Genomic DNA, 25,067 nt, shown 5'->3' on the forward strand with positions numbered 1-25,067 from the left:
TCCATTGATGATTATTGTCAGCGCCTCAGCGATCTTGCCAACCAACTCGAAGATGTGGATCAACCTGTTACCGAATCTCGCCTTGTTCTTCAACTGGTTCGTGGACTCCCACAAGAATATGATACTACTGCCTCGCTTATTCATCAGAACAACGCTGACTGGGATACTGCTCGCACGATGTTACAAGATGAGGTTATTCGCATGGAAGCCCGCCAGTTAACCACTTCTTCTGTCCTCGTCACCCAACAACCGAACCAGACCTCTTCCTCATCTTCGCAGCCGCAGCAGAACAGCCACCCCAACCCGAACCCGAACCCAAACCCATACCCTTAGCAGTACTCTTCACGGGGACGGGGGACGGGGCAGGGGTCGGTCTGGTCGAGGAGGCAGAGGATGCGGGTCAGCCCGTGCACCATGCGGTTGGGTCCAACAAATGCAGTCCTATCCTAACTGGGCCTGGTGGGCCACCCCGCCTTGTCCATACCCCACCCAACCTGCCTGGCAGCCCAGTCCACAACCCAAACAGCCTTCGGGCCCCTCTTCTCTCACTTGTTACGACTTTCCACCCCAGCCTAACACCTCCGCTGAACACCCATCAGCCCAGTACATCGGTTTTGCAGGTCCTCCGCCTTCGACACCTCCTTCAACTTATGGCTACAATGCCTTGTGTCCATCCGACTTAAGTGCCGCCTTCTCTGCCATGCAAATGCAAGCTCAAGACCCTACCGGGTACATGGACACCGGTGCCGAGGCACATGCTACTCAAGACCCAGGTATGATTCAAATCCCTTCTTCATCTACTGCTTGTAATAAACTTTTGGTCGGTAATGGCGAGTGTATTCCAATTCTTAAATCTGGGACCGGCTACACCCTTCCAAACCGAACCTACATCCTACCTAATATCCTATACAGTCCCCAAATCATTAAAAACCTTATTTCCGTTCGACATTTTACACGTGATAATTGGGTTTCTATAGAATTTGATCCGTTTGGTTTTTCTTTGAAGGACCTTCGCAATGGAAGAATTCTCTCCGCCACAATAGCACTAGGAACTTATATCCATTCACCGCAGCGCAACTGCCGCCTGCAGCCTGTTTCCTCACCACTACTTCTGCACCATGGCATGAACGTCTCGACCATCCAGGAGCCCAAGTTTAAGATGTTTTAAGTCGTACTTTTAATTTTCCATGTAATAAAGACCATAGGTCTAATTTTTGCAACTCTTGTCAACTTTCGACTAGCAAACGTTTGCCATTTTATGCTTCTAATACATACACTTTTGCACCATTTGACATCATTCACTGTGACTTGTGGACCTCACCAGTTCCTAGCAAAACCGGCTATAAATATTACATGGTTCTTATTGATAATTTTTCACACTTTGTTTGGGTTTATCCTTTAAAATTTAAATCTTAGATGTTTCCTACATTTGTGAAATTTCACCGTCTTATCCACACACAATTTAACCGTCTTATCAAAACCTTTCAGTGTGATTTGGGAGGCGAATTCGATAACAATGCCTTTAAAACTTTTGCTCAACAACACGGTCTACTTTTCCGTTTCTCTTGTCCCCAAACGGTCGTGCGGAATGTATGATTCGTCGCATAAATGACATCATCCTTGCCCTCCTCATTCACGCCAACCTTCCTCCCTCCTTTTGGATGAGCCGCGCGATCCGCATTTTAGTTTTATGAAACATATCATCCGTTACTTACAGGGAACGATATCGTATAGGATTCGGATAATCAAATCCGCAGTACATTCTCTTGTAGCATACTTTGATGCAGATTGGGGCAGTTGTCCTGATTCACGCCGTTCCACGAGTGATTATTATGTCTTCTTAGTTGATAATCTTCTTTCGTGGTCTTCTAAACGTTAGCCCATTGTCTCTCGTTCGAGTGCTGAGGCTGAGTATCGAGGAGTAGCTAATGCGGTCACTGAAGCCACCTGGTTACGTAACTTGCTTCTCGAGCTTCATGTTCCATTGCAGCGCGCATCAGTGGTCTATTGTGACAACGTCTTTGCCGTTTATCTCTCAAATAATCCAGTTCAACATTAACGCACAAAACATGTTGAGATTGATATACATTTTGTGCGCGAAAAGGTTCGTGTCGGGCATATACAGGTTCTTCATGTTCCTTGTTCATCTCAGTACGCCGACATCTTCACTAAAGGATTATCACGATAGTTGTTTCAGTCTTTCAGATCTAGTTTAACCGTCTGCTCGGCGCTGTTCAAACTGCGGGAAGATCTTAGCATTATAGTATATTTAGAATTGATTTGTATAGATTATTTGTTTCCATTCTTATCTTGTATTCACCCCCTATATAATGGGATTGTATTGTATTGTTAATATCATCAAATCAACAATACCATAGACGACTTTTAGGGCTAACATGAATCTTTGTAAGTATTGGAAGCCTTTGAAGATAAGTTCTCCTATAAACTTAGTTCCTGGAAAGCCATTCATCTCTCCTTCGGGGTAGACTTACTTTGGTCAACTTGGTCCTTAGTGGTCTACCTATTTATTATTAAGGTGGTGAAAAACTTGGACAAAATTAGTAGTCATTTCCTTTGGGGTGGCTCGGGAAATTCATTAGGTAGCGTGGGATACTGTTACCAAACCTAAGAATTCGGGGGCTTGGTGGTGTGCAAACTTGATGTGCACAACATCTCTCATCTGTCCAAATGGTGGTGGAAGCTTCTTAATGAAAATGAGGAGCTATGGGCGAAATGCATCATTGCCATTCAAATTTAAAATTTCTAGCTCCTACACGGTTTCTAAAAGCACCCTTGCTTGGAATAGCCGAGATTAGTGTCAGTTTCAACAAGTTTGGTGTTCAGATTTGGGATCTTTTTTGGAGGAGGTTGGGAGATGGAAATAAAACATTGTGTTAGAAAGACAAGTGGTTTGGTAACGCTTGTTTAATGGTTCTTCTCGCCAACTTATACACCATTGAAGCCAGTAAAAATTGTTTGGTCTTGCAAAGGAGGAACATTGATGCATCTGGGAACATTAGTCTCTCTTGGAATTGGACTCGGAAAAATCTCAGTTTGGATACTCTCTCGAACATCAATGACATGTTTGAAATGGTGAAAAGTTATCGTTCCTCTTTCGGAGTTGTTGATTGGCTCTGGAATCTGGACCCGAATAACCCTTTCTCGGTTCCAGCGATTCTTCAGGGGATGTTTGGGATTCCTTCTCAAAAACAAATTATTAACTTATATAAGTCATAAGTTACAAATACTAATTTCTCATTTTTAACTTCTCAACACACAAAAACAACTTAAATTAGCTAACCCAAACACTATAAAAACAACTTATTAACTTTTATAAGTCAATAAGTTATAAGTTCCTCCGAAATAAGCTAACCCAAACACCCTTCTCGGACTTTAGGTGGTGTTCGGGTTAGCTTATTTTGGGGTAACTTATGACTTATTGACTTATAAAAGTTAATAAGTTGTTTTTGTAGTGTTTGGATTAACTTATTTAAGAAGGGTTTGTGTGTTAGAGAAGTTATTTTTGAGAAGTTCGAATTTCTAACTTCTCACTTATGACTTATATAAGTTAATAAGTCCTTATTGAGAAGGAATCCCAAACACCCCCTTAGGTAGCATTTGGTATGCAGGAATGAGAGGTGAAATGGAATGGACCATTGAGAGGGAATGAAGAAAAGAGTGTTTGCTTGGTCGATGGAATGAAATCGCCCATTCCAAAATGCATTCCATTCCCTCAAAATCATTCCATCCCTCCCCCCTGTTTTTTTCCATTCCATTCCATCTTCAGCCTTCATTAACAACACCACAACTCACTACCGTTGCCACCACCCACCACCACTGTCATCCGCCGCCGCCACCCGCCACTGCCGCCACCCGCCACTGCCGCCATCCACCATCGCCGTTGCCACCTCCGCCATCCACCATCGCCGTTGCCACCTCTGATCACCGCCACCACTCACCTTCGATCATCGTCACCGCTATCGCCGCTGCCACCTCCGATCACTGCCGCCGTCCCCACCCACCTCCGTTATCGCTATCAACCACCACCACCACCACCGCTACCACCTACCACCACCGTCGCCACCGCTACCACCTCTGACCACCGCCGCCACCCACCTTCACCGTCACCCACCACCACCACCGTTGTCACCACCCGTCGCCGTCTCCACTCGCCGCCACCGCCGCGCTACAACTGCCACCTATCACCACCCACCATCGCCGCCCATCATTGATCACCGCCATCCGATTTTATTCCTTCGTCTTTTCTCGCATACCAAACAACAAAAAGTAATGGTTCATTCCATTCTCACATGATAACCAAACAAGACATGGAATTGTAATAATCAATTCCATTACCTCATCCATTTCATTTACTCATTCATTACATTACCCCATACCAAACTTTTGTTGGTTGAAATGGGTGCCCGTTAAGGTTCTACGTTTCAACGGGTGACTGCTCCTTAATAGGATTGCCTGCCTTTTAAAAATATATAAAAAATAAATAAAAAAATTGAGTGCAATTACCCAATCTACCCTTAAAGAAAAATATAAAAGCCACTTGAACCCTTCCCAGCCCTTCTTCCGTTGTTCGTGCCTCCATCCCTGGCGACCTTCTGCGGCTTCTGCAAAAAAAAAAATGAAAAAAGTTGAGCAGAGAGACGACGTTGATTATGAAGATGATGATAACATCAAACAACCAATTCAGAATGTAAGTAAGCTTTTTAAATTCCAATTTATTCATACAAGAAGACTTGAACTTATTTGCTAACGTCTTCAAAACTAACTCAATTCTAACAAACCAGTTTAATTTCATTTAAATCAGTTTAATTTTGTATTTATTACTTCTGTTGATTTTGTTTTATCAGTCTTGTTAGTTTTATACGGTTTTTATTTGTTGTTAATGTACTACTTGTCATTAATTCGTTCTACATCGTGTGTGTAACACTATGTAGTTAATGCGGTAAAATATCGGATATCGGCCAAGGACCGATATTAGAGATGTAGGTTATCTCGGTGAGATATCGGTAATTTTAATATAATGCAGAATTTAGATATATAGCAATATAACACTAATAATTTAGTGATATATCGGTTTTATTGGTCAAATATTGGTGATGTATCGGTTATATCGGTCAATATCGCCGATATTATCGGTACCGATATTTTGACTGATATTTGAGACCGATATTTTACTAGGGTACCGATATTAACTGCATAGGTGTAACATGAAGTGATTGACTAGTTGTTATTATTCCGCAGGCGGATGGAGACAACGGTAGTGACACTGAAGAAGAGTATGACTCTGAAACGGATAGTATGAATGTAAAAAAATCTTGTTGCATCTTTCTTGTTTGACTATATATGTAATCTGTTGCACCACAAATTTGTTAATAAATATGCATTTCTTCTGATGATATAGATGGAGAGCGAGGAAGATGTTTTTGGAAACGATACTATTGGAGAGGATGAGGATGAAAGCGAGAGTAATGATGATGATGATGGTATGGGCATGAAAATAGAAGACATCAATCATGCTGATATGGAAGACCTTGAGAAGGAGTACGAAGATCTTCGAAACAAAGAACAGTAAGCTTCTGTGGTTCCGTGAATAACAATCTTTGGTTTTATACAGAGGTGGCAGTTTCAGCCCATTTACCTATCCATGGTTGATTTTGGTTATGTTTTTTTGTCTTTAATGCGGCACTTGGGTCAAGACAAAAGATATACATCTATAAGAAAACGGGCTCAAAATGACGTTTTTTCAGTCCATAAAATCACATAAACTGTTTTATTAAAAAGGTTAGATTGGTATTCTAGTATTATAGCTTTTTGTATAGTTAACACATTGATTATGTATAAAAATGATACAAAGTGTTTGCGGGTCAGTTTAACTGCAAGTATATCTGTTTTGATTTGCATTAAAATGTTATCGTACACATTCCGCCTAATTGCCATGTCTTCCTTTTGTGTCACTTCACACTTCTTGATTATCGTATAAACAAATCCCAAACGGTTCTGTTGTTGAAGTCAATAAATACTTTGAGATCACATATCATTTAATCTCATGTGATATTTTTTTCTTGCAAATTTTTGCAGAGACCTGTTCAGAAACATAAGACGTGACCAAGATGATGATATTCTCAAAGGTCAAGCCGTAAAAAATCAAAGGGTATGTACTTCTCAAAAATTGGTAATTTGTTGTGCATTTCCTATTCAAAGAAGATCTCAGTGAGTGTATACTGTATCTGTATAGTAAAACTAAGCTTAGCGATTTATCACTTGATCGCCTTTTTGTCATCCCACAAAGTGATTTTTACTGATATTTCATATGGTTGTACCTAGCAATGAGTGGATTAGAGGGTAGGGATCAAGTAAGTGTACGCGTGGCAATTTTGGTTCATTTTCTAGTAACTGGGTTGATTTAGGTTTCGTTTTTATCTTAAGTGTGCATCATCGTCATCGTCATCGTCATCGGCATCGTCATCGTCGTCGTCATCATCATCATCATCAGTAAATCCCACAAATAGCAAAGCTAAGGCAGAGTCTGAGGAGGGTAGATGTAGACAGCCTTACCTCTACCCCGTATGAATAGAGAGGCTGCTTTCAGGGCTCGATTGTAGTTTTGTATCAAGCCTTGGACCTAAGGCACATAACACTCAAACCATCGGGACAGAGACCGATTAGTGCATGCACCCCCGTGTCTTTCAGCTATCAACGCCACCACATGATGCATGATTAACCATCCGCCGCTTTTAATGTTATTTTCACGAAATTAGTAAAATAACGTTAAAGTTTATACCATTCACTTTTGCCCCTCGAGCGCCCACACATATATACATTAGTCTAATAGGAAACATGATAAAATTTGCCCAAAATGTAATTTGACAATTGACACATAGAACAAATTAATTATCTAAGGAATGTTATTTTTTTTTTGCTGTAAGTTCCTCGTGGATTAATTCATATTTATCGACATTTGTCAAGGCTCTCTGGGACAAAACTCTTGAGTTCAGATTCTTGCTACAGAAGTCATTTTCAACCTCAAATCGTCTTCCACAGGTTCACCTTAACTGAAAATTTTATTTATACTCTTATTATTAACATCCATGTGTTTTATTCAGAATTATCGAGTTTAATAATGATACTTTTCTGCAGGAGCCAATCCGATCTGCTTTCTGCAATTCCAGTGAAGAAGTTAAAGAAGCTTATTCAGACCTATTTGATTCATCTAAGAAAACCCTTGATTCTATTCTTAAATTGCAGGAGGTAAGATGGTTATAATAAATTATCTTTTTTTTTATTTAACAAATTTGTTTGTTTATTTATGAATTTTTATTATTTACAGACGCTTATTGAAAAGAATCCGTCAATTATGGATGCAACTGAAGGTATGCTACACGCTTTCACACTAGTAGTCGTTGGGGTGGTTGTTTTAGTTGGATATTAACACAAAAAAAAAAAAAAAATTCTTTTGAAGGTGATGCTGCACAATATTCTAAAAGCTTAGACGCTTTTAAGAACTCAACTGAAGGAGATGAAGAATGGTTTCGGATTTCTCAAATGCAATCTAGGTGCTTAAATCGGTATCATGACTTTTGACGATTAAATATATTTTGTATACTGAATTTGTTATTGATGATGTTGTGATGCAGAATTGCTCCTTTTAGAAACATGTCAGTTGATAAATGGCAGAGGAAGACACAGGTGACAAGTGGTGCAGCCGGCATGAAAAATAAATTTCAAGCCTTTAATCAGGTTTGTCTTTCGGTTTTTTTGGTTGCTTATGCTACGTATCTGCACCATCGCTCACCTGATTATTTCTCATTTGTAGAATATCAGTGATCAAGTTGCGTCATACATGCGGGACCCGAGCAGAATGATAAAAGGGATGCAGCAAACGAGATCCGTTGTCCCGGTTTTTGGTGATGTAAGTTCACAATTCTTTATTTATTCAAGTCTCATGAAGTTCTCAACATTTATATATCCTGTTGCGTAAATTTGAATAAAATTGCTTGTGTTTTTATATAATGTTTATCAAAGTCGTAGAAAATCACAATTTTTTTTTATAAATATTAAAGATTGAAAGAAAACTCAGGAACCAAACAGATGAAAAGTAATTTAGAGCATCTGCAACGCGTCTGCAACCTCTTCTCCTCCTCTCTTCCAAGTCTGCCATCCGTGGCCTCAAAAACACCTTTTATTGCGGAACCAAAACTAACTAAAAGAGTTAATATTAAATTACAAAATTAAAATACAAACTACCCTTCACTCCGAACTTCTATTCTAGTCACTTGTTAATGGTGATATTGATTTACGTCTACAAATCTACTGATGGTATATAGACTTATAGTTTTGCCAATTCCTTCGGTTTTGTCCTGAGTCACATGTTGCAACTTTCGTAATATGTGAAAGGAGTAAATTACAAAAATCGTCCTTTATGTATGTCACTTATTGCAAAGTGTGTCCTTTTTCTTTAATAATTATAGAAAACGTACTCGATGTTTGCAAACCCTTGCAAGTTATGTCATTTAGTCTTAACTCAGTTAATTTTTTGTGGTTAAATCCGACCAAATGGACCCCACATGAGGGTATTTTGGTCATTTTACTCTCATGTTGGGTCCATTTGGTCAGATTTAACCACAAAAATACTCTTATGTGGGGTCCATTTGGTCAGATTTAACCACAAAAATTAACTGGGCTAAAGGATATAACTTGCAAGGGGTTGCAAACATTGAGTACGTTTTCTGTAATTATTGAAGACAAAGGACACAGTTTGCAATAAGGTACATACATAAAGGACGATTTTTGTAATTTACTCTATCTGAAAGTACTTTATTTGGAGTTGGAAATTTGCCTATCTTTTATATTATTATCTTGGTTTAGTTATCATTGTTCATATTAATCCAATTTATTGCCCATGTTATTGGCAGGTTTCTGACTCAACTCTAGATATGAATGAGGTATGTAATTACTTATAATTTTATCTTAATAATTTTGGTTTTATTATTGACCCCAACGGGTTTAGCTTTATGTTTTTATTGATTACTTATTTATGTGATGGTAGTTTAATCTAATTACCAACTTCTTTGCTTGAGTTTCACCAAATTTTATTAATAGTCAAGTTGATGGGTCACTCAATACTCAACTTCTGTTATTACAATTTACATTCGATGATGATTTGAATTTTTTTTTTTTTACACCAAATCGTTTGTGGATTAATGTCTATTGTTTTGGTTCTTATTAGGCAATAAATGCTGATGGTGATCCTGAACTTCTTGATGATTCTGAGTTCTATCAACAATTACTGAGAGAATTTTTTGAATCTGTTGATGCGGGATCATCCGGTAAGAAACCTGAGCATTAAATATTGATATATCTTTTTTTTTTTTTTAAATAAAGTTATTACCCAGTGACGGGCTTGCTCTTTAAAGCTTGGTGAGTTGTCAATTGGTGATGTTTTCTTTTGTTTTGGTTATTCTCAGAGACTGCGTTCTATGCTCTGAAGAGATTACAAACTAAGAAACGCAAAATTGTTGATCGGCGTGCTTCTAAAAGCCGAAAGATTAGGTACCTCTCATTAATGAGTTTGCTAAAAAAAATTAAGTGATTTGTTCATGTTAAGTAATGCTGGAAATCGTAAGTTATATTTGAGTGTTGAGTACTCTCAAAATTCAAGGCATGTTGGTAGGATGGCAGTAAACCCCGATCCCGACAGGAAAACCTGAAATATTTGGAAGGGTATAGGAAAACATATAAAACTTTTCATGGGTTTTGAGAGGGGTATGGTATTTGGTGATACCACCTGATTACTCGACATCGATCTCAATGGGTATGGGATTACTTATAATAGTTTTCATGGGGGGTTATGGTAATAATATATTATATAATCTAAAAATTATAATAATTTAAAGAGTTAACTGCCATTTTCCCCCCTGTGGTTTGGTGGAAAATGACACTTCAGTCGAAAAAAAAAAAAAATTTGCGCGAGTTCCGTCCTCAACATTTTTGAAACATGCCACTTCAGTCCAAAAAGATAACGCTCGTTAAAAACGTTGAGGACGGAACTGGCGCAAGGCGTTATCTTTTTGGACTGAAGTGGCACGTTTCAAAAATGTTGAGGACGGAACTGGCACAATTTTTTTTTTTGGACTAAAGGGGCATTCTCCACCAAACCACAGAGACGAAAATGACGGTTAACTCTAATTTAAATTTTGAAATCTGAACTTATTTGTGAGATGTTTTACAATTGGGTACGGGGATGGGATTACCAAAGCCTGATCCATTGCCATCCGTAAGTGCTGGTTGAAGTTTAATATATATTTGACAAATTTATTGAAATAAATTTGCAGGTATCATGTTCATGAGAAGATTGTGAATTTCATGGCTCCTGAGCCCATGAACATACCTCCAATGGTCCCCAAGTTATTTGAGAACTTATTTGGCCTCAAAACCCCCAAACCTGCTTTAGTATCTTAGGAGTAAAATCCAAATATTTATGAAGTTCTGTAGATCTTTAATTTGCAGTGAACTTGATTTAATTTACAAAGAGGCCTATTTAAGAAAATGCGTTACTTAGAATGTTTAATCCTCATTTTTGGTATTATTTGACAAAAGTACGCTTGGTTTCGTAGTTAAAGGCATCACAAATACCATGCAAGACCAGCAGCTCCTTGAAGCTGTTTTTATATTCAAAATAAGGCCGTTGGCCAGTTTAGTCCAAGTCATAGGCTTGTCCAATTATTTTGGTCTTCTTTTGGTTATTTAAGCTCTTTGCATGTTGGTTATTCGCATGTACTCTTTCGGAGAAAAAAAGTTGATAAAAAGCCTGTGCCGAATATTTTCAGATTGTTCATCATTTTCTTGTTTTCAATTCGTGAGTTAAGAAAGAAAGCTCATACCAACAACCGCCGCAGCCACCGCAACCTTTCACCTATCACAAACATTGAGGTTATCATTAATAAATATATATACAAATTAGGTGTAAGATTCTACCTTTAGCTTGAACACGGAGATTAGTCAAGAAACCTCTCACTTGTGACAGGAGAAATTTCAGACGCGGAGAGTCCACTAGGACTTACAACTATCACGGATGCGGCTTGCCTCGCCCTCGCCATTTTACGCCGGTTGTGACATGCGGGGGTTTGCCGATGGCAAACTACTCCTCCCTCTTTCTCTTTGCAGATCTGTGAGAACCATGTTTGTGAACTGTAAATGAACATTTTGGGAAGGAATGGGGTTTTAATAGGGGTGGCAAAATGGGTGGGTTGGGTAGGTTTGGGTAATTGGTTATGATGGGTATGGGTTAGGATGAGTTTATTAAGAAATATGTTAGAATGGGTTTAGGTCAAGATAGGTTTTTATCAATATGGATTTGGGTATGATAAAAAGGGTAAAAATCAAATAGGAAGTTAATTTTGGCTACGAATGATAGGAAGCCATAGAATTATGACATGTGGCAACATTTAAAATAAAGAAAAATTGTATTTTAGTCAATCCAACTCCTTATTCTTCCTTTTTTCAAAACCCAGTAACTTCAAAACCCACCATTTTCAAAACCCTCCATCTTCAACCATTTCTTCACTTTCTATCTCAATAATCACTACATTATAGTGCGATTTTCGATTAAATTGCTGTACTGAAATGCATCAGAAAAATTAGTTTTCCAGAAATTGGCTCATTTTGAAGACAGTAATTCGTAGACAATTCAGACAGTTCACAGTGACAGACAGTTTTATGTGTCCATTGCGTTTTAGAAATAAGAGAGTTTTATGTGGTTTCTGGCTATTGCGTAAAAGAAAAAAAAAAACACATTTTTAAGTGTTTTTAGTCATTGCGTTTTAGGTAAAACACATTTTTTAGGTGTTTTCAGTCCATTGCGTTTTAGAATGAGTTTTTAAGTGTTTTCTGGCCATTGCGTTTTACAAATAAGACATTTCTTTGTGTTTTTGGTGCATTGCGTTTTAGGTAAAACACTTTTTTATGTGTTTTCAGTCCATTGCGTTTTAGAAAACAGACATTTTAAGTGTTTTCTGGCCATTGCGTTTTACAAATAAGACATTTCTTTGTGTTTTTGGTGCATTGCGTTTTAGGTAAAACACTTTTTTATGTGTTTTCAGTCCATTGCGTTTTAGAAAACATACATTTTAAGTGTTTTCTGGCCATTGCGTTTTACAAATAAGACATTTCTTTGTGTTTTTGGTGCATTGCGTTTTAGGTAAAACACCTTTTTATGTGTTTTTGGTGCATTGCGTTTTAGGTAAAACACATTTTTATGTGTTTTCTGGCCATTGCGTTTTACAAATAAGACATTTCTTTGTGTTTTCTGGCCATTGCGTTTTACAAATAAGTCATTTCTTTGTGTTTTTTGTGCATTGCGTTTTAGAAAAATGTCATTTTTAGGTTTTTTTTCATTGCGTTTTACGTAACTGGTGGTTTTTCTATTGCGTTTTACGCAACTGGGTTTTAATTTTTTTTTAAATATAGCAATAGTATACTCGTTTTAAAGATAAAAAAACGCTCTTTTTTTTGGTGCAATTTTTATAAAAAAAATAATGTCGTATGAAAGAGTTATTAACGTTTAAAAAATAGGGGGGGGGGATTGGAGGAGAGAGAAACTATTGGCTTGGATTGACTAGAATGCCTTTGAACAAACTCACGCGCCTCTTTTCTTTCTTTCAATTTCCCTGATTTAATCTTAGCCCTTGATTAACTTAATTGATGGTCAAGATCACTTCCTAGCGTTCCTAGCCAAATAAACTTCCTATTGTATCTCCACCTATGATAAAAAATAAAAAAAAATTCTAAAAAATACAAAAAAATCTAAAAAATAACAAAAAAAATCTAAAAAATAACAAAAAATCAAAATAATTCTAAAAATCAACAAATAACAAAAAATTCTAAAAATTCTTAAAAATCAAATAAATTCTAAAAAAATAAAAAAAATTCTAAAAAAATCAAAATTTTTTTTGAAAAATCAAAAAATTCTAAAAAATCAAAAACATTCTAAAAATCCAAAAAATTCTAAAAAATCAAAAAATAATAAAAAGTCCAAAAAATTCTAAAAAGTTAAAAAAATTCTAAAAAATCAAATCAAAATATAAAAAATCAAAAAATTTCTAAAAAATCATAAAAATTCTAAAAAAATCAAAAAATTCTAAAAAATATAAAAATTCTATAAAATAAAAAAAATCTAAAAATTCATAATAATTCTAAAAAGTCTAACAAGTTTAAATAAGCTCGGCTCGACTTGGCTCGTTTACACTAAGGCTCAATAAGGCTCGACGAGCCTAACGAGCTTCACATGCGAGGCTCGAGCTCAGGCTCGATAAACAAACGAGCTTTATTTTAGGCTCGAGCTCGGCTCGGGCTCGATAAGGCTCGGCTCGGGCTTGATAAAGCTCGGCTCGTTTTGAGTTTTTTCTCAAGCCGACCTCGAGTAGTTCGCGAACCGCTCGGCTCGTTTGCACCCCTATTGTTATTGATGACTATATAAAAGAAATTCAATGATTAAAATCTAAAATATATTATTATTATTATTATTATTATTATTATTATTATTATTATTATTATTATTATTATTATTATTATTATTATTGTTGTTGTTGTTATTATTATATGTGTGTTAAGTTGATAAAACTAAAGTGCCTAGATATATTATTACAGTTAAAATTTATATTATTCAAAATTAAAGTTGTTTAATAAAATTCACTATATAAAAAGAATGACAGAGCAAATGGATAGACCCAAGAACAAGAGAATCAAATAATAAACCTTTAAGATTTATACAATCAAGCCAATAGATGTGTTATAAGTGTAATAAGTAACAAAATGTAATTTTTCTAGAATTTGTTTTAAGTTATGTCGTTATTGTTTTTTATATTTTCTAGTTGTTGTTTTAAAGTTATGTATCTTTGTCTTTTTTAAGAATTCATGAAATGTAACTTTTTATTTTATTTAATTTAGATAAATTTTACACATAAATAAGTTAAAAAAGAGGTGGACAGAGGATTTGGATGATGAATTAGAGGTGGTTAACATTACGCTGATGTGGAGGGTTATGACACCCTATAGCCTAATGCTCTGTTTCCGGGTTAACTTAACGAGAGAAAAGAAAAGAAAGTAAAAGTGAGAAATGAAATGATGAGAAATGAAATGATGAGAAAGGAAAAAAAAGATGTATTTCCCCCCATTTCCTTCCAAATCGGAAGGAAAGAAAAAAATAAAAAATTAGCATAGTTTTCCTTTTATTTCTTTTCTTTTCCTTTCTTAAATAAAACCCAGAAACATGACATGTTTTATTATCCTTACTTAAGTGAAATTATGGAAAACAAAATATTTTTACTTTTCTTTTGTTTCTTTCTTTTCCTTCAACTAGTAAACTCTAAAACACACTGTAACTCACAAGATAAGAACAATATTTAAGGAAAGTTCAAATCAATGGAGTTCACTTGTCAGTAGTGCATCTTGTTAACCACCCGTAATGGGCGTGGTCTTTTAAAAATTTTCAGCCAAACACGTCCCATCTCGCCTCCACCCCCACCCCTATGGCGTGTTGTGGTATTTTTTTTCGAAGAAATGGTTCCAGCGTGTTTTAAAACACACCAACTTTGCACAAGTTTTCAAATTTCGTCCGTTTTCAAACGGTAAAAACATTTAATGTTTTTTTAATTCCCATTTTAATCTTTAAATACCTCACATTTCTTCCAACTTTTCATAAAAAAACCCACTTTCTATCAACCTTTCTCTCAACCCAATCTTCCAACTTTTATAAACTCAACCATGAATCCATTCCGACCCCGGTTTGGTGTTCTGTCAAGACCCGGGAACCCGAATACCACCCAACCACAACAAAACTTTAACATTCAAGACATGGACCCGAACATGTTATAGTACGCGGCTTACTTGAGCGACTCTACTCCTTACATGCCACACACTTACGGCTTTACCCAACCCAGAGCCTCGCAACCATCACAACAACAACCTGAACCCGAGGTAGATATCGTGCAGGAGACGCAACCCGAACCGGAGCAAGAGACATCCAAACGTGGTAAAAGGTCACATAAAAAGGACCCGAACCAACCTCGTCGTAAGCAAACTTACGTTATTTGGATGAAGGACAAGGAATACACGTTGGTTCGGTCGTGGGTCAATGTTTCGGAGGACCCCGATGTGGGTAAGTGTTATTTTTTTACTTATTTTTTTTCTACACGTCGGTTTTTTTAACGTACAACTTATTTGTTTTTTTTCCTTTTTGTAGCGAACTTTCAAACCGGTTCAGAATTTTGGAACCGGATTCGTGAGCTTTTTTATAGCACGTGGGGAAAAGGTGAACACCGTTATAAAGATTCAATCTCTAGCAAATGGACTGATATCAACAACAAGTGTCACGCCTTCCAAGAAGTTTATCAACAAAACTACGATAATCGGCCGAGCGAAGAAGGTGATGTCGGTGTTTTAACGAGCGCTATGGAAGAGTTCAAAAAAACGAAAGGCGTTTTCACGTACGATAAATGTTGGGACCTACTAAGAAACAATCCAAAGTGGGCTGGCGTACCGACCATGACGTCTAGTAGTAGACGTAAAACTAAATGGTCGAAAACGTCATCCTCCGTTAACCCTGACACACCAATATCTGATGCCTGCAATGTCGATTTAAATGTTGTTGTGTACGATGATGAGGAAGTTGAAGAGTTGACCCAACCGACCGGTAGAAGAAAGGATAAGCGAACCGGGAAAAAACCGGTGGAGTCGTCTTCCGATCTCGAGTTGAAGGAAGATTTCGAGGAGATGAACCGTCGTCACCAAGACATTCGAGACCTCGGCCACAAGCGTTGGGAGACTATGAAAGAACGAGTAGCGAAAAACAAAAAGTTTAACGAGATGCAAGCGGCAAGGCAAACGAAAAAGGATAAAGAGTTTTTGTCCAAACTGATCGACCACCTCCAAGGCGACGCGTTGATCGTTGCGCAAATGCACCGCCAAAAACTTCGGGAAAAATACGGACTTTAGATCATCATCTTTATTTTTAAATTTATTTCTTTTTTTATTTCCGGTTTTTTTTTATAACTTTAGTCGGTTTTTATTTTTTTTTATTTCTAGTACTGTAATTTTTTTTAATTTAATGAATTATTTTATGTTTTTAATTTAAAAAAAATAATAATTGTGTAATGATTGGATGGGGCGTTATTGGGCATTATTCCACTATGCCCCTTTTGTAAAAATGCCCAATAATGCCCCCTTGCTGACTGTACTGCCACATGACAGAAAACGCCCAAGGGTGGGGGCATTATTTATCAAACCACTACGCATGGTCTTACTGGCTTTGTATGTTTGGGTGAAGTAATAAAATGGTCGTTGCCTTTAAAAAAAACTTGTTTGTCAAAAATTATAAGTAGGGCTGTCCAAAAAGCTCGCAGCTTGGAGCTTGCTCGAAGCTCGTTCGGATTTAGCTCGGAAAAAACTCGCTCGATATGGCTCGGTTTGAAAGTGAGCCGAGCCGGCTCGGCTCGGTTAGAAAGTAAGCCTAGCTCGGCTCGGCTCGTGCCGAGCCTCACTTGGTAGCTCGGCTCGACTTAGCTCGAATTATTTTACTTATCATATATTTTATTTTTATATACATATAATATATTACAAAAAAGTGATTATTCTTTACATGTATTTAGGCTTGTAGTTTGATATCTATGACATATTTAAAGGTTGATTGTCGTGCTTATGAACAAATATTGTATTTACTTGTAATATAAAAGCTTATTTTGCGTTGTTGAACGTGATTTTGGCTTGTAATGTATTAGACTGAACTTATTTTGAATATGTTCTTTTAAAGTATTGAATAATATTTTCGAGTATTGAAATTTGAGAGCTATATATTAATTTTTATTTTTAAAATCGAGCCAAACCAAGCCTAGCTGAGCCAGCTCGGTTTAAAACCAAGCCGAGCCAGAGCTTAGATTTTCAGCTCGGTTTCAAATCCGAGCCGAGCCAGCTCTGTTTAGAATCGAGCCGAGCCCGAGCTTGCCCTAGCTCGGCTCAGCTCATGAACAACCCTAATTATAAGTGATAGCTAGATCCATATTTACTCATGTAGGCCTGTAAATAAACCGAACGAACAAACACGAACATAGGCATATTCTTGTTCGTTTATTTAACTTTAACCGAACACGAACTCGAACATATAATCGAACACATTTTTTGTTCGTGTTCGTTTATTTAGATATCGGGCATGTTCGTATTCGTTTATGTTCGTTCGTTTAAAGTCTAAATGAACAGTTCACGGACATAAACAAACACAAACGAACATAAACAAAAAAATCTAACTGAATATTTTTAATACAAATAAACAAACGTAAATTAACATGATTGAACAAACATATACGAACACAAATGAATGTATTGAACAAATATAAACAAACACAAAGTGAACACAAACATACAAGTCTAATATATTTTAGTTCATCCAAAAACCATCTAAATTAGGGTTCACAGATCCTAAATTTTAGTTTTTTATATAAATATTAAGTATAAGTGATGAGTTTGGATCTAAGAAAAATTTTACAATTTCATTTTTTATTACTAGAAAACTTAATTACTAATTAGTTATATTTATATAAGTAGTTAGAAAACCTAATATTTATATAAATACAACTATTTATGAATTTTCTAAAATTTAAACGAACATAAACGAATGTTTACGAACATAAATGAACGAATACAAGGTGTGTTCATGTTCTTTCATTTAATTAAATTTAATTAAACGAACAAAATTTTTTGTTCGTGTTCGTTCGTTTATTAAACAAATGAACATAAACGAACTTCCCGCCGAACAAGTTTACGAACAGTTCATGAACATTCGATTCGTTTACAGGCCTATACTCATGCATGATTTTCTTCGCCTTATTTTTTCTTGCAAGTTATCCATTTCTGAATTCTTGCATATGATTGCTTCCCTAATATATATACTCATCAGAAGATGGTGTTATTGTTGTTATTTATTACATGTATACCAATTATACGACATATATTTAAGCAGTCTTTAAACCAGATTTCCATTTTCTTCATACTTCTTGGTCCCTTCATCTACCCAACAATCGAGTGGACTCTCAAATAGCTCAAAAGTAGGTTTTGGTACTTGGCCTCCCACTTTTATGATTTCATGTCATCTTCTTTTTAAAGTTTAATTCTCAAAAAATCTAAATACCTAATTTGAAGGAACAACTGATAAGTCTTTGGATGTTTGATCATACCTGCAACGACAAATTTAGTTTTCAGATTTAACCCTATTAATTTTTATAATATTTACGATACCTTCCGGTTCTTACGTCCGGTCCAACCGGTCGGACCATTGAACCTGTAAGAAGACCGATTCGACGTCCGGTTCGGTTCTCAAAACATTGCTTTTTATATGCTAAATCTGAATTTTGTAACACCGAATATTGACATTTAAAATTGTTAGAATATAGAATACGTGGATTAATGGAATTCATGATTCAGGAGCTTTGTAAATTAAGAAAAGAACCATATAAAAGAGGGAAAGTTTGGGAAAAGTTTTCGAAGCCAAAATCAAGTCTCTAGATAATGGAATTTAGATTCGAGACATGGGAAATCCACCATTATGTTGGAAAATCAGGCCCTTGATCGAACAAACAAACATAAGACTTAACAAATTTGTTCGACTCTTTTTATTATTTATCAATAAAAGCACACCAAACACAATAGAACTAGCCATCTATTTATACTAAATTTGTTTTAGTCCTTACCCGACTCAAACTCTATTTAAACAATTAAATAAACTTATCAGATCAACCTTTTTTTGAACGGCAAATTTCTTACTCTTGTCGTCTGTGAGACTTGAACACAAGACCTCCCTCCCAAGGTGTTTAAAGGTTTTACCTTTGTCGATAGACCACCACCCCTAAAATTATCCCTAAAATTAGTACTCAATAAATAATTTACCAAGAATTATCTATAACACGTTTAATAATTATCTTCTGAATTCAAGATTAAGATCTTCACACTGGCTATTTGTTCAAGTGTCCGACTGTTTTTATGTTTCTGGAGTCTTGTAACTCTAAACATATCAAAAGTTATGCCTGATTTAGGTTAGAGTCCTTTTCTAATCTTGTCTTTATTAGATTGGTCTATACTAGAGTGCTAAGTTATATATCAACTCCATATTGCAAAATGATGTTAGTGTAGGGTTGAGACAAGTCTTGCTTGACGTTTTAATTTCAAGGCTCGGGTATTAGGGTGGTAACCATTAGTTCTAATTTTTTTTCCTAATTTTTTTTTTTGTGTTAAAAATTAATGATTCTACAAAGGTGAAACTTTGACATCATATTTGATCCTTAAAAGCAATGGTTTTGCTTTGTGGTAGTGGTCCTTGCTTACTTCTTTAAGGAATCTGGATGTACATACTCTGGCGGAAAGAAAAGGATATAGTTTTACTTGTATGGAAACCTTCACGATGTGTAATCATGACAGTCCAAAATATTTATCTTTTTATAACTTGTTACTTCTACAAACTAGTGACGAAAAAGAATCCGGATATATAACTTGTTACACTTTAAACATCCGTTGTTGTTCAGTTGGCACTCACCGATTAAATTTGCGACGGGTAGGATATGATTTATCGGTAGTTGTTAGAAAGAAGGTATTTTTGACGGATGTCTAGTTGGTTATTTGTCGAAAATTTTAAAAACAAGATTTCAGACAAGATTATTTTTAAAAGCGTTCACTAATGGCTTATGATTCACAAGTTAATATATATATATTAACCTGTATATTAACCTGTGAATCATAAGCCGATAGTAAACGCTTTTAATAATAATCTTGCTTGAAATCTTTTTATTTTAAATTTTATAATTTATAAAGTACTCCCAAGCCTCCTTCGTTTTCTCAATGCGTTCTTCGTTGAATACGTCCTTGATGAATTTTTATTACAAATACTCTCAATCGTTACTATTTATTTTGGAAGCAATGATTTCAGGAGTTAAGTAATGAGAATGTGACATTTTATACCTCAATAGTGCAAATCATGTGCTAAGTAGTTTGTTGGAATTAATGGTGTAACACTCGTCTCTCATATCAAATAATATTGTATGTTTTGCTCACAAGAAGTTCATAGATTTGTTTTTGGTTATCTGGATGGTCGTAGGCATCCCAAAAGGTCACACATACTTGGATTGCCCTCACTTGAAGACACTTAACTGTGAAGTTCTCCTTTCATCCACAAGTATTGCACATAAAGTTCGCTATAATTTGTGGCAGACATTTCATAAGGTCCAATATATCTCATGTGGAGAGAATGAAACGATGTGTGATTCGCCTAAGCTGTCACATGTGGTCTAATAGGTGAAGCCTAAGAGGTGCACAAATGTACGCCAAATTTGCATAGGGGCCTATCAGTACCTCGAACTCGAACTGGTTTCGTTTGTGTGCTAAAAATATCCGAGTTGAGAAACCTATGATGTACATCATTAGTGTACACTATAGTTCTAGGAACATGGGTGCAAATGAGCCAATCCAAATTAGCCTAAGCTCGAGCTTAGCTACCGAAAAAGTTTTATAACTCGTGCTTGACCCCAAGAGAGGGGGTGGCTTATTTATTAGATATTATTTATGCAAGCAATATGTAATTACTTTTATTTCTATCATAATTATCTATACAATAATATTTATATTACATATTTATTATATTAAATTATATTTATTAAGTAATATAATTGTTTAAGCTCACGCGCCTAGTTAATTTTGGGCTTGGTCCGTGGCTCTTTAAAAATGTAATATCATATGAATTTGTTTAACCTAAAACAACTCATTAACGAAAGACAAGACTCCATTACTAAACTTATAATTAAAAACATGTAATCAACACCAAAATAACTTGTTATGACATAATGTAACTAAATGTAATCTAAAACAAACTACAATGAAGATATAAAGTCTATAAGTTCAAGAATAAAAGATCATCTACAATCTACAAAGATCAAAGCATGATACATCAAGGAAATTGATTGGGTATTAGAGAGATCATTAATAAAAGCTTAATTACAAGATAACAAATTAATATTTCTCTAATCTTTATTAGTAAAGTCTCAATTGAACTAAACAAGCTGAAATTAATGGGATGACTTTGAATTTGGAAAATGGATAAGTGTAGTTGGTTTCCCTCCATATGTGGGATGTAATTATAGTGGGAAACAAAGAGTTACCATAAATTTAAAGAAAGCAACCATGCTTTACCAAAACCACCACCATACTTTGAAAAGTATGGAACTTTCTTAATAGAAGTCAAAGGGGTTACTTTGAAAGGTTAAAAATCAGATGCATTGGTGTGAAAAGGTGTTGGGGCATATTATATTCGTTACATAATGTGCAAGATTTAAAAAAACAAAAAGACAAAACCTGGACGTTCTACGGACGAATCGACTGCTAATGTGCATAAAAACTTATATATATTTCACATCATTCGAAGCTCGGTTTTAGTCATTTACTTGTTTAAAAATATTGTAAATAAGTTTTTTGTTGGTTTACTTTTAAGTTTCAGAAATAAATGGACAACAAAATGACAAAACAAGCGTTCTCGTGCAAAAATCAAGTTTTTCAGGAAAACAAACCAAAGCATGCCCCCGTGTTACACTAGACACACCCTTACGCTCCACCAGACACTCCCTCATGCTTCTACAACCTCAGAAAAGACAAATCAAATTATAAGACATGGGGTTGTGTCCCTCGAAGCACCACCCTGTGCTTACACCCTTAAGGAAAAAGAAAAAGAAAACTCTAAGACACGAGGTTGTGCCTCATCAAACACACCCATGTGCCCAAGTTCCCAAGTGGACCCGACCCTACAAAGTTGACCACAGTTATGTCCCACCTAGACGCGACCCCTGCCCTATCATCAAAAGTAAATGTAACACCCTGTGTTTCGGAAGTCAAAATCAAAGTCAAGATTGAAGTCAAAGGAAGAAAAGATTGCTAACTGCAAGCTGTCTCTCCTCGCTCGATTCCTGTTTTGACTTCTTTGACTGTAGTTAGCCTATTTTGAGTTTTACGTTAGTTGTATTATGTGGAGTAATTAGCCAAAATCGAAGCAATCGAATTGTTTATCGCTACGAACCGCATTACGACTGTGAATAGTAAGAAGTAACAAAGCGATAAAGTTAATTAAACGCTAATCGATCTAATCTAATCAACATCGCGCTCGCAACTCGAACTACGCATTTTGGTGATTATTATACGTGTGTGTGTGCCTTATGTATTACTTGTGCATGTTTATTTATGTCATGTGTGGTAATCAATCGAATCGCAATCGAACTCAATCGCAATCGAATCGCAATCGCAAACCGAATACGAAATAGGGATACTTGTATGTTGATATAGTAGTTGGGATTAAAAGTAATTTGAAAAGAAAACACTATCGCATTCGCATCGCTCGCAATCGAAATCGAAATATCAAAAATCGTCGGGTCCCGCACCCGAACCAGATGGCAGCTGGCCGGATTGCCATCCGACCGGGCTGCCATACGGTCGGTGTGCCATCCGACCGACCCAACATCCGGGTGTGGTGTCATCCGACCGACCCACACTTTCCTCTTTTGGAAGCCTATAAATACCCCTGTCATTGTCATCATTTCCACTTTTGGAAATCCTCTGTCCGAGCAGCACGTGTTCTTCACCTTTTCTTCGATTTCTCTCAAACCAGGTAAGATCTCGTCCTAAATCTTGTACTTCCTTGATCTACACGCACTCCTACACCTTTCTATCTTTTGGATTTTAACTTTTAACCGTGAAATCATCAAGATTCGAGTGTTCTATGATGACGTCATCATGGTGTTCATCAAGAACATCATGATTTGGCCTCAATCCTTCAAGAACAACTTGAATCTAACCGATTTCCACATAAATAGACAAAGATCTACCATGGATCTAAACATTTTCACTAAGAAAAGGATTGAAAGATGGTTTTCCTACTTTCTTTCAACTCTTACTCAATGTACTAAAAACTGATAGAATCGGGCCTTGTGTCAACAGACTACTCATGCTGTGGTTACGTTAGCTCAAGATCCGACCCTATCCACGAGGTTCATCGGTTTCGGGTTAAACAAGAACTATGTCCCGAACAGTTCACGAGTCGGACTTGGGTGATTCCTGTCCGATCCGGAGAACCAAGTATTGGCAAGTTCCCAATGTTTGACTCGTTATCAAAATAACTCGATAAAACGACAAACCATAAAAAACAACCAAGTGTGAGACGAACGGAATGACCAGGACGGAAAGCCGTCCGATCGGATGACCATCCGATCGGATCGTCAACCGGACAGTTTGCCACCCGACCAGCTTGTATTATGGGAACCACACTTGATCACTTTTTGAAGTTTGAGTATTGAACGAACTGCTGTTCGATCGGACTACCATCCGACCGGATTACTCTTCGGATCATGAGATACTTGACTTTAACACTTACTCGATTTTTCAGACATGTTCAATAGGGATGCCACCCGACCGGACGACTGTCCGATCGAGTGACAAACCGCTGTGAACTTGTTCTCACTAAAGTGTCAACCAATTGGATGACCGGCCGATCGAACGACCGTCCGATCGACCGAACTGAAAGATAAAGATACTTCAATATTTTCAAATGCTACAAAAAAAACTTCAAAAGTCAAACCATCATCGCGTTCCGGGAAAAAATCCCAATATCGTATTCACCTAGAAGAAAAACAAAAATTGCGTTTTCATTATGGTCTTACAGAACGACAATTCACAAACACATCCTTCTCATAGGAAGAAACAATCCACTCGAATAGTCATCCGACCGGACTACCATCCGACTGGATGACCACCCGAACGGATTGTCATCCGCACGAATTGGCCGTCCGATCGGATTATCATCCGACCGAACTGCCATTCGACCCATCAGCACTTGTTTCCGTTTTACGCATGGCTTATCGTTATTCTATCGAACTATTCAGGCTAACATTACTCTCAAGCGCTCCCTTCAATCCATCAACCGCTGTGAGTATACTCGATCCCTTTTTGCTTTAAGCACTTTTGGGTGTTACATACGTTACTTATACGAAATCACATCGAACACACTACACAACATTTTAAATGCTAACCGTTACCGCATGTTATACGTGACTTAATGAATGCTTGTTTGTTATGTTTACACATGGAATGCTGTCTACCTGCCTTAACGACGATAGTACTATAGTTTGGACTCAGCTCCCGCTCATGCGGGGGTTTTTAAGGACAATTACTTGCATGGATTACAGTGGTGATCATGTATTGCGAACTTCCTTGGGCAGTCAACCCGCAGTCATTGGCATCGATAGATCCGTGTCGATAATTAACATGCTTCGTTTTCCTCAGTGTACGTGCTGGTTATGCTTAAACTATTCCGAACTCTATATGCTATTATCAAGCTTGTATGCTTACCTTTACACTATGTGTATTGACTTTTATTTTAACGTATGTGACATGTAATTAGGATGCTTATCTGCTAGGAAAGCGAGGCTAGAATAAGCTTCTAGAGCCCAACAAATAGTTGTCTGTAGATCTGAAAACAGGAGTCTCTAGAAGCAGATAAACAATTGGGCAACTTTTGTAAAATCTGAGTTGTCGGAATATAACTATTTGCCTGGATTTTGTCTGTAATAATTTGTTTACCTTTTAAGGCATGGCATGGGACATGTTAATTAAAATTTATTGGTAATGATAATTGTTATGGAAACTTCTGGACAATCTGTTTCGCTCACTGCCGCGTCCTGATGATTCCGCCATCGGTTGGGGTGTGACAGATTGGTATCAGAGCCATAACTATAGGGAAATGGGAAGACTCGACCTAGTCCGGGTCGATGTCTTAGAGACCTAGTCTATAGTTAGGACCCAATAGACCGACTCGTGCATGTCTAATAGGGACTAAGTATGAGCCTATTCACTATCCCTCGTATTTCTCGCCTACGCTACACTATCACTGCACTCGAGTTTTCAAAATAAGGTCAAGCGATTAAGTCAAGATTAGGTGTGAAAGCCGCAAATTCTCGACTAAATTGCTTGATCAACCCGTA

The 25,067-nt window shown here is 36.7% G+C and overlaps 3 protein-coding genes across 3 annotated transcripts; all 3 read left to right on the top strand.

Moving 5' to 3' along the window:
* The first annotated feature begins 433 nt into the window (after positions 1-433).
* On the top strand, positions 434-4,099 carry LOC110885361 (proline-rich receptor-like protein kinase PERK8). Its single transcript, XM_022133076.2, has 3 exons — positions 434-773; positions 1,007-1,152; positions 3,788-4,099. The coding sequence occupies exons 1-3, from the start codon at positions 434-436 to the stop codon at positions 4,097-4,099; spliced, it is 798 nt and encodes a 265-aa protein (XP_021988768.2).
* A 486-nt stretch (positions 4,100-4,585) lies between these two features.
* On the top strand, positions 4,586-10,630 carry LOC110865795 (putative uncharacterized protein DDB_G0270496). Its single transcript, XM_022115122.2, has 14 exons — positions 4,586-4,708; positions 5,260-5,322; positions 5,420-5,586; positions 6,097-6,169; positions 6,985-7,059; positions 7,156-7,266; positions 7,346-7,388; positions 7,478-7,571; positions 7,653-7,755; positions 7,832-7,927; positions 8,931-8,960; positions 9,245-9,344; positions 9,483-9,567; positions 10,350-10,630. Exons 1-14 carry the CDS (start codon positions 4,637-4,639, stop codon positions 10,474-10,476), a joined length of 1,239 nt encoding a protein of 412 aa, XP_021970814.1. The 5' UTR covers positions 4,586-4,636; the 3' UTR covers positions 10,477-10,630.
* Positions 10,631-14,922: 4,292 nt separating this feature from the next.
* On the top strand, positions 14,923-16,674 carry LOC110885280 (glutathione S-transferase T3-like). The gene is made up of 3 exons (XM_022132985.1): positions 14,923-15,172; positions 15,257-15,764; positions 16,662-16,674. The coding sequence occupies exons 1-3, from the start codon at positions 14,923-14,925 to the stop codon at positions 16,672-16,674; spliced, it is 771 nt and encodes a 256-aa protein (XP_021988677.1).
* Positions 16,675-25,067: the final 8,393 nt, after the last annotated feature.

This window comes from Helianthus annuus, chromosome 17 (assembly GCF_002127325.2).
Source record: "Helianthus annuus cultivar XRQ/B chromosome 17, HanXRQr2.0-SUNRISE, whole genome shotgun sequence".
Taxonomy (NCBI): Eukaryota; Viridiplantae; Streptophyta; class Magnoliopsida; order Asterales; family Asteraceae; genus Helianthus; species Helianthus annuus.

Coding starts and splice junctions, on each gene's coding strand:
- LOC110885361 (XM_022133076.2), top strand. CDS start 434: ATGCAGTCCTATCCTAACTGGGCCTGGTGGGCCACCCCGCCTTGTCCA. Junction 774..1,006: donor ACATGCTACTCAAGACCCAG/GTATGATTCAAA, acceptor TTTTCTTTGAAG/GACCTTCGCAATGGAAGAAT. Junction 1,153..3,787: donor TCGACCATCCAGGAGCCCAA/GTTTAAGATGTT, acceptor TTCCATCTTCAG/CCTTCATTAACAACACCACA.
- LOC110865795 (XM_022115122.2), top strand. CDS start 4,637: ATGAAAAAAGTTGAGCAGAGAGACGACGTTGATTATGAAGATGATGAT. Junction 7,389..7,477: donor AATTATGGATGCAACTGAAG/GTATGCTACACG, acceptor ATTCTTTTGAAG/GTGATGCTGCACAATATTCT. Junction 7,756..7,831: donor AATTTCAAGCCTTTAATCAG/GTTTGTCTTTCG, acceptor TCTCATTTGTAG/AATATCAGTGATCAAGTTGC.
- LOC110885280 (XM_022132985.1), top strand. CDS start 14,923: ATGCCACACACTTACGGCTTTACCCAACCCAGAGCCTCGCAACCATCA. Junction 15,173..15,256: donor TTCGGAGGACCCCGATGTGG/GTAAGTGTTATT, acceptor TCCTTTTTGTAG/CGAACTTTCAAACCGGTTCA.